The 10,136-nt window shown below is 34.4% G+C and overlaps 1 protein-coding gene across 1 annotated transcript; it reads right to left on the reverse strand.

Moving 5' to 3' along the window:
* Nucleotides 1–210: 210 nt before the first annotated feature.
* LOC108465199 (protein VAC14 homolog) lies at nt 211–9,344 on the reverse strand. Its single transcript, XM_017765519.2, has 20 exons — nt 8,904–9,344; nt 8,683–8,796; nt 8,514–8,579; nt 7,237–7,326; nt 7,027–7,146; nt 6,908–6,936; nt 6,649–6,791; nt 6,470–6,564; nt 6,166–6,252; nt 5,854–5,961; nt 5,653–5,744; nt 5,372–5,453; nt 4,100–4,165; nt 2,996–3,111; nt 2,717–2,837; nt 2,370–2,531; nt 2,115–2,243; nt 1,420–1,488; nt 895–1,188; nt 211–692 (listed from the first exon to the last, which is right to left on the reverse strand). Exons 1-20 carry the CDS (start codon nt 8,991–8,993, stop codon nt 603–605), a joined length of 2,163 nt encoding a protein of 720 aa, XP_017621008.1. The 5' UTR covers nt 8,994–9,344; the 3' UTR covers nt 211–602.
* Between the last annotated feature and the right edge of the window lie 792 nt (nt 9,345–10,136).

The raw sequence follows: 10,136 nt of genomic DNA on the forward strand, positions 1-10,136 counted from the left end.
AATACTTAAAACAACACTAGTCATTTGCCACTAATCCAGTGACTAGTTGAGGTCAATTTTCTATTTTTGCTGTCATATACATCCATTATATTTTCCTGTGGCCTGCAGAAAGCAACAACAAAGACAGCAAAACAGCCCACCATAATCAAATTATGTATCGATTAAAAGGGATATATAAAAGTGTACATACATAGCTACACCAAAGATCAATTTGTACATGAATTAGAAATTCCCTTATTTTTATTGTAAGATTGCTACGAGACATGAAGAAAATAGAAAAATAAAAACTGCATTCTCTAAATTCATCATCTCCCTCTAATCCATGTGGATTTCAATAAATAAAAAAAAGATCACAGAACCACATGGGTGTATCCTGTTTACAAAGGAAAAAGAATAGCTTGGAAAGCCCCTCCAAGCTTTATATTCAAAACCCAATTTCCACCATCCCAATCTCCATGAGTTTAATGGAAACAAACTAATATGATATACAATTTTACATACTTTATACCAGATCTCACCTGTGGCTCAACCATATTGAGATCATAGTACAATGACTTTGAACTATAAGTAGGTCGCAGAAGCACCATCAATTAATTTGGCAATTACCCCAGGCCTCTTCTGGATGATCTTGAAGGAGGCAAGTTTGAGTCGGATGTTTGAGGTCCCCGGGATTCTTCTGCTTCTGGCCCTTCCTGCATAAAAATGTATAAAGGTAAAGTATCATGAAGAAAGACCGGTCAACAGGACCTTTCATTTTCTGCCAATAGCCCATATAAAGATCAAATGTATTATGTAGTTAATTTAATCAAATTTACAACTTAATACAATGACCAACATAATCATTAAGATAATGATGCAAGATTATGAAACAAGATCAATGAGTAACTTACACACCTTTGATAAAGTGGAACTACTTCTAGCTTGTGATTGCTCTTGTGATTTTTCAAGCATTCGATGTTGTCTCTGCATTTGAACAAACTGTTGTAGCCTTGAAGCAAAGTTGATTCCGTTCTGTAAATTCCCATTATCTTGCCTTACATCGCCATCCTCACTGATTTGGGATCCACTATAATGTAAAATTTGGGAGTATGGGTTGCCTGATGATGCTCGTTTGAGTTGATCACCATTGAAGGAGTGCGATGGCACAGTTTTCAAACGAGTTCGCAAGATCTTGAATGCAGCACTTTGCTGTAGATAAATCAAAGGGTCAATATAATTTAACAATGAAAATTATGCAGTGTCTATGCGCATGCACCAGTTTGTGACATGCGTGAACACACTACATGCCCCCTTAAAACCAATCAAAGATCCCCCTACGGTGTTTGATCTGTTTTGATGATGTCAAGTAGTTAATGCACTGACAACCATTTTTTAGGTTTGGGGCAGGGGTGCCAAGAAAAGAAAGTAGCACGGACATACCTGTGGAAGTAACATTAAAAGACCATACAATGCTTTCAGCAACCATATATACCTTCCTGGTTCAAGAAGCTGAAATCAGAAAAAAGGGTCAGCAGCACAACATTCTAAATTTAAAACATAAACAAGGAAAATATTAGTAAACCAATTACTTCTAAGAAAAGTTTAACTACATTACAACCAATGAATTCACTAAAGCCTTAGTTTGGCCTGGTAAAATGAGCAGCAACCTGCAAACAAATCTCCCAGTGAATGAAGATATGCAACTATTGGAAAAGGAAAATTGTTCACATAAAAGTTCAATGACCAGCCACTAAAATGTTGGAGCATAACCTTTTCAATAACAAAGGCTACATAAGTCAGTCATTGGCCAAACATCCCATCATAAAAGGGTTGAGAATAAGAATATGCATCTCTCTACGGAAAACGAAATTGCATGCTGTACCATAATTTAGTTCAAGTGAAATACACAAGTATGTGCCAATTTGTTTTTTTTTTTTTGGGGGGGGGGGGGTGGTGGGAGGAGAAATAATTATGAATAAAAAATATGCCCTGAGACTTGCTGAAATATAAGCAAATATCGGAAGTGAACCAAAACCTAAATAAAGAATGCATGCAATATTACAATTCCTACAAATCAAGCATAGTAAAGATATTAAAAGGACAACTGAGGCAAGTAGTAAGTATTATTTAGGAACCTGCAATCTAAGATAAGCAAAGATGGGAGTTTCGAGCAAGCGAATCAATTTATCAAGCTGAACCAAGAACTTGACATTAATATCTTCCTCAACCAAGGACTGAATCACGGCACTTGCATGCTGATATGCCTATCAAGCAAATAAACTAGATTAACAACCATCGAAGTAGATTGTCCAAACACACCTATTCTCTCAGCCCACCGCACACAAAAATAGAGGGATTGGCTAGCAATTGAAGGAATTATAATTTATTACCTGTGCCAATAAACAAAGACTTAAAATGGCCATGGGTGAATGGCACCATGAAGCATACAAAGAAACAAACAAATCCTTTCCAGCAGCATTAACAAGTGACTGTTTCAAAAGTTCCCGAAGCACAGATAGCTCAGAAGAAGTGAGTAGAATCAAATTCAAAGCCTGCACACAGGATAAAATTTAAAATTGGACACCATTCAGCTAAAAGATAAAGATTCAGGAAAAAAACATATAAACTTTAATAATTTCATGACTATCACATTTTAAAGTTATGGAGCAGCTTCATTTTATTATGTCCACTGAAGAGCATTATTGCATTAATTGAATCCTTAAATACATGACAGAACCTGAACCATAATGCAGGCAAAATCCAGGTCTGCTTCTCCCTCTAGTATGGTGGATAGTTCACGATAGACCCGTTCAGCATCCAAAAGAACACAAAGTCTACGGATTATCAAAGCACCACGCCTAAGAATAGAGGAGAAGAATTTGCAAAAGAAAGTGATGAGATACTGTACACAAATTACAAGACAAGTAGGCCACATAGCCTACGAGTGCTCAACTGAACAAAACAATTCATAATAAAAAATTAAATAATATATGAGGCTTGAGGGACCTAGAATCACCTCTCCAGAAGAGAATGATCAACCCGGAAATTATGCACCAGAAAAACAATAAGCTGGCGGAAGTGTAGGGGATCTCGTGCTATGCATGCATGAATATCAAGAACCAGAAGCACAACCTGATGGCAAAACCAAAATCGCATGATAAATTAGTATATGTTAATTAAGAGAATTAACATCAATAATTGGAACCAAAACCCATAAAATCAATCATGAGCAGTTTTAATTTCATTTTTTATGACATAAAAATGGATATTAGAGAGGAAGACCATAGGCTACATTAGATACATCCCAACATAATAACATCCATTTAGTAATGACTAAGATGATCCCAATACATTATGGGGAAGAAAATCTTCCAACCACCATCGCATCATCATCCAGTCAGCCTAATAAAAGGACAAAGGGAGGATAAAAAGCTTCAAGATAAAGAGAGCAGTAGCCAGGATCAATCTAGAAATGGTGGAAGATTTTAGAAACGAAACAAAAGATACACAATAACAAATATCAAATGAATTAACTACTATAACTTGTACCAAATTTTGGAATAATGTCAGAGAGATTTAGAAAGAAATTTCTCTAACAAAATTAAGAAAACAAAGCAAATTAATTGAGTCCAAGGCAAGAACTTTAACACTTTCCCAGTGAAATTCAGGAACTCTAGCTTCTTCATGAGTTCCAAATTTTGCAATCCCCCCTTTTTGTTACTTTTCAGGTTTAACATTTAGCCAACAGAGTAGACATATCCACATCCATCCTTAATCCCATCTCTTGGAAAAGCATCAGATGGTAGACATAATGGGGTGTAGGAGAACCTCTTGCAAAGGTAACACTCTTTCTAGGCTCTCAAAGAAGAGAATATAAGGATATTGCCAACAGTGTTAGATAGAAAGTTTCAATAGCAGTTGCATCCAAGAAACAAAATTATACATACATCCTATTTTAATTATAGTAATACAAATATGTAAAAAAAAAGAATAAATAAAATAAAACTATGCACCTATTGTCATTATAATAATACAAATACGCAAAACAATAATAAAGATAAAATAAAATAAAGTATGGAATAGTTAAATCCGAAACACATAAGCAGTAGCAGAAATATACCTCGTCAGAAGAGTCAGATAGAGCTTTCAAAAGGGTGTCAAATATGTCATTTAGAAAACACAAGACCTGTTTCAGGTAAAAAAGTTAAACATCATGCATAGAGGAGCAAAACAAGCATCATAAACTGCAAATAAATATAACACGCAAATTACAAATTTGACAAGAGACTGTACACTTCCTATTTCGATTTATGTTGAAATTATCATGCCTTTACAACGCAATGAGGTCTGTTTGATACATGAAAAGAAATCAAGGATGCAGTATCAGATGTGCTTCAACAAAAAGTGCTAACAATAGTCTAAAGAAAGGTCAATTAGGACTTCTATTGAGATGCAGATGCTATATATATCCAAGTACCAAACGTAGCCAACAAGCTTTGACTTTGGCGGCCATCAGTATCTCATTATAGACCTTTATATCAAGTCTACTTGTGTTTTTTTTCTTCTTTTTTATAAAAAGGGCTAGTGACATTAGTTTGGGACCTTTCGTACTTTGCCTCTACCTATAATTTAACAGCCAACATTTCAGTGATTTTTACTAGGACTAAAAACATCTTAAGAAACAACGCATAAAGTGATAGACACTCCTCGAAACTTCAAAGGGAAGATAATGATAGAAAGGAGCAGAAACATGAACACCAGACGCCTACGAGGTATCATTTTAAGAGATGTGAGATTTATCGCAGGGAGTCTTTAAATGCTTAAAGAGTAGCACAAACATGGATTTAAATTCAGTTTTTGTGCATGTAAGATCAATATGATTATGGCAAAAATATGTGACACCCCCCCCCCCCCCCGGGGCAGGATGTAAATGAAAATCACAAATAACTGCTTTGACTTTGGCCATCAGTATCTCATTGTACACCATTATATCAAGTCTACTTGAAATTTCTTTTTTTTCTTTTTTTGAAAAAGGGCTATTGAAATTTAGTTTGGGACCTTTTATACTTTGCCTCTACATGTAATTTAATGACCAACATTTCAGTGAATTTTACTAGGACCAAAAACAACTTAAGAAATAAGGCATAATGTAATAGACACTCCTCAAAAACTTCAAAGGGAAGATAATAGTAGAAAGAAACAGAAACATGAAAACCAAACACCTACAAGGTATCGTTCTAAGAAATTTATTACAAGGAGACTTGAAATGGTTAAACATGGATTTAAATTAAGTATTTGTGCATGTAAGACCAATATGATTATAGTAAAAAAGTATGCAAAAACACACACGCATCCAAATGTAAATGAAAATCACAAATAAATGCTTCCTCACCTCAGCACGATGTCTGTCTAAAAGGGTTGATATCCAGTGCAATGCTTCAATTCTAGTGGCCTCCCACTCACTATCCAGTTGCCTGATCAGTAAAAGTAAATGGTAATTAGTACAAAATCATTACAAAGTTATTTCAGGAGTAAAATAAAACAAAGACACCATTTTAAACACTTTTCAATAGCTCCTCAAAATACAGAAGCGCTGCATATGCTGACGGATGGAAGTGCAGACTACTACTAACATCTCAAGACTAGTATTTTTCCTAGGTAACAAAAACTAACCTCCTTGCAATGTAGAGAATGGCCCCAACATCAAAAGCCTCTGCTGGATCAGACTTGATTGAACGAAGTTCCTCATTGGTTTCACGAGCAACCTAATATAAAAATAAAAAACATAAAGGAAAGAACTCACATATTCCTATAAGACATTGCAGATGGTTATTTATGATTCTTTTAAGGAGACTATAAAAGAAACAAACTTACCACTCTAATTTTCTCTTCTTTATCAGATATGCAGGGGAGGATGGCTCCCAGTATGTCAGCATAGTAAGGAACAAGCTGGTCTCCACCAAGTTTTACAAATTCGTTTATCTGTCCAGGGCAAAAATTAGATTCAATTTCTATGATGTAAAGGTACCAGATGAAATAATCAGTCTAAGAGTAGCAAGAAAAAAATATCATAGTATGAATATATAAGTTAACAAGAGGAAGAATCCATTATCAAGATTATTTTCCACTTTTCTGCTTTAAAATTATTCCCGTATCTATGGCAACATAAAGTCAAATTCCACTCACCCAAGTGATTGCTGTTAACCGAGTAAATTCATCAGGAGAAGCTGCCCTTTGCACCAGTATTTCAGCCATGCGACCATAATCTACAGACTTCAAGAGTAGCACTGCTCGAGTCAGAAAATTACAAATGAACAAAATATTTTTTCATGAGAAATTCTTTTGATGATATATAATAAATCCATAACCTTGTTCAGTAAAAATAATGAGGTAATGAATCATGTTATTACCATAAAGATTTCTAAAACAGAGAATCTTAGGGCCAAGAATCCAATCCAACAGTCAAAGAACATGTTAGTAGAAGTCTTACTGGGGAGTTTTTAATCTCTTGGAGGAACTCTGAAAGTGCTGAATCAGCTTGTTGCCGTATTTCAGGACTAGAATCGCTTAACATATTAAACAAACCTGAAAGTTATCAAGTGCTAATTAATTAAAATAAATTCTCATCAGGAAGTGGTAAATTGGTTTAAGAGACCAAGATTTTATTACCATCAAGAAAATCAGGAAGGAAACCCAACATGTCAATATCTGGAACACTGTCCAGTACAGTTATCCACCCAACCAAAAATTGGCGAACATAGGGATTCAGGACATTCATACGCTCTCTCAGTAATGGTATAAATTCTTCAATACTGAAGGCAAAGCAACCATACAAATAACATTACAAAGATAGTTCCCAGAAAATTCAAATGAGACTTCTAAATGAAACAAGATTCAAGAAGTGAAATTGGAAGGGAACAAAGCAGACCTGAACTGGTCGCTTTCAGTAACAATGTCCTGTTTCACATTGTAAAAATAGAAGGGCAATAAATTCTCATATTTCACATAATTAAATGCCAACATTTAGATGAGGTAGCAATTATTAACCTTCACGAGCCTATCTAAAAGGTGAGCAGCACTCTGTACATTGGCATCAGAATCAGCCGATAGCTTGCATAATGCATCAAATATTTGATTAAAGAATATGATGAGATCTCCTCGGACAACCTGAACAGCAGAAGACAGCATATTCCATCCACTATTAGTAAAGAAGACATGAAATGATTTAAAAAAAAAAGTAAATAAATCTTCTTTCACCTTTGCAATGTTATATAGTGCTTCACAAGCATAATATCGTACTCTGCTGTCTTGGTCAGAAAGAGAATTAAGCACTGGCGGCACAATTTGCTAGCAGATTCAATCACAAGAAAATCAATCACTAAATTATATACAAAAGAAGAGGAAAGAAAAGAAGTTAACTAAATAAACATCTAACTGCGAAAAAATAACTGACACTTCTTAATAAAGACAAAATAATCACAACATTTTCTCATTTTACTTCCTATTTCTGCTTGAGAAAGAATAAAACTTTCAAACAACGTTAATCCCTTCTATGTGCCTGAAAGGACCTAAAGTCTTAACTCATACCCCTATAGCCTGTCCCAGCCCAACACCCACATTCTCTCCCCCGCAAGACTAAAATGGAAAGGGGAAATATAAATATCACTATACCCAAGCCAAGCTACATAAGTGGCAGAGAAATACACCAATAGATGCAGTCTACTACAATGCTTGAAAGCTTTTTAATCAACAATTTATAATTATATGAGCTAATAATGAAAAGAGTTCTTAAAACAGGAACAACAAACCAAAGTAAGAGGTCAAATCGAAATAACAATATTTAAGAACTTGGCCAATAATGTTATTAAATGTGCAACAATGTCAAATTCAACCTTTTAAGTTTTCCAATTCTTTTAGAAGCTCATGCAAGAGTAATGAAGAACTGATGAAAGAGCTCACATGTTCACATTAGACAAATAAGAAAATACATCAATGCATTACCAATTACCAACAAGGGGCTAAAAAAATTATGGCAACCAAAGCATCATCCAAGCAGTTTTCTACAACTTATACGACAAACAGAAACGGGCTAAGCCTAAAATAGTAACACCATGCATGCAATCATGATAACATTTGTTCAATAAAGCAACTTTTGAATAATAGAAACTTTCAAAAGTCAAACCAAGTCAGTGAGATGACACTAAATTATATCCCTAATTTCGCATGTATCCCCAACTCCCTACCAGAGACACAGAAGTCTGAAGGTAAAAAACTAAAGTTTATTAAGTTGCGAAAATCCCATAGCTTATGTCAGGTAATATCTAATAAGGCACACCAAATGTATGCCTAGTGTAGTTATCTCCTTATTAACAAACATCAAACCTGAACTAACAACCCTAAAACATTACAATTATAGAGCAATAGTCCATAAACCTTGAGATTGAATATCAATGCCATGGTAAACACTGTTCTACATGCTTCTAAAAGGTTTAAACGTGTTAACAGACTGAAAATAAAGCCAAACTAGTGCTTACCTCAAGATGTTGCGCGGCTTCGGAAGTCAACCCAACAGTGGCAGCAGCCAAACCAATCAATCCTCCCTACATAAACAGAAGACCGGAATTTAACAAGACCGAGCCAAAATTCAAATTAAATTAATAGTGAAAGTGAGAAAAATCACAAAATTATTCATCATCCACCAACCTTACGGTGATTGGCTTGTGGAGAGTAGGTAAATTCCTTGGCCAACAATTTGATCACCGCCGATATCTTCTCGTGATCTCCCGACAACGCCAGCTGTTTCACAATTCCTTCAACCTAGAAGTAGTAATATGACAAAAAAGAAGTTAAGCAATTTGATCACTGAAAAAAAAAGAGCTGCAAATTAAATTCCACGGAAATTCAAAAAAGAAAGGAACAAAAACCTCAAGGGCAGCATTCTTGCGTTTCTCGTACAGCTTGTCAGAAAGATTACGGAGAACTGATGCGGGAATCACAGAAAGCGCGTCGGCCATAGCAGAAATTTACAAAAAAAAAAGGCCTTTTTTCGATAAAATCAAATTCGTTTCCTGATCTTCTCAAATTCGAATCTGAACATAGTTTTTTTCTTCTCTATTTTCTTTTCCCTCCCTTTTGGTCTATTTAGGGTTTGCGGTTTGTTTTCTGGACCGGTAAATGAAAATTGAGGGGAATAACAGATCTGGAGAAATTTTGCAGAAACGAATAGTTTTTTTTTTTTTTTTCAAACAAATGCGATCGGATTTTCAATTTCCTTTCTTTAGTTTTTATTATTTGAATGTTTTTTAACAAACTAATTTTCAAATCATTTTTTGGGAATTTGGATTGTGTCGTTTTTAGTTTAGATAAATGGGGAAAGGGTGTTGAAAGTGACATAGTTAATTGAAATGTCCAAATTAACCTTCCCATAAATAGTATTTACAGCTACAATCCGAGTGTCTCAGAACGAGATAAGGGTGAGCATAAAGGTGAAATTGGAATTTCATAATGTTAGAAAAAGTGCTACTTTTTCACCTAATTCTACCAATAATTACTTATCTTTAAATTAGATTGAATGTCTATTTTACCTCCGGTCCCTGTACCTTTCAGAGTTTTAAAATTTAATCTCCTAATTTCAATTTCATGAACTTAATCCTCTATTATTTGATTTAAAAATTAAAATTAAAATTCAATTGATAATCAATTAGAAAAAAGGGTAAAAGGCATTGTAACCATGATAGCAAAAGTTTGAGCATAGTATAAGAACTAAAATTTTTTTCTCTTTCCAAAGTGTTTTCACTTTATCATCATTAACCTTTTAATAGAGTTAGTTAACTACACGGTAATCACCTTTCTCTTCCATCATCTAAATCATCTATAGTTTTTTTTCTTCAATTCACAATCTATTTTATGATAATTATTTCTTCTTTGATTCTTTATTTCTTTGAAGATCTTCTAATCATTTTATTTCCAAGAATTTAGTGTTCGTATTTTACTTGGATTTTTCTTGACTTTCTAAGAAAATCATTTTTCTCCATATCCTTTCTTTGGTCCCTTATGTATTTCGTATATGTTGCATGCATGTAAATGGGTGATTCCCGAGTGTGTTTTATTTCATGATTTTGCTAGCATTTTATTTATTGTCTTCTAATTTGTTGTCC

This window comes from Gossypium arboreum, chromosome 2 (genome assembly GCF_025698485.1).
Source record: "Gossypium arboreum isolate Shixiya-1 chromosome 2, ASM2569848v2, whole genome shotgun sequence".
Classification (NCBI taxonomy): domain Eukaryota; kingdom Viridiplantae; phylum Streptophyta; class Magnoliopsida; order Malvales; family Malvaceae; genus Gossypium; species Gossypium arboreum.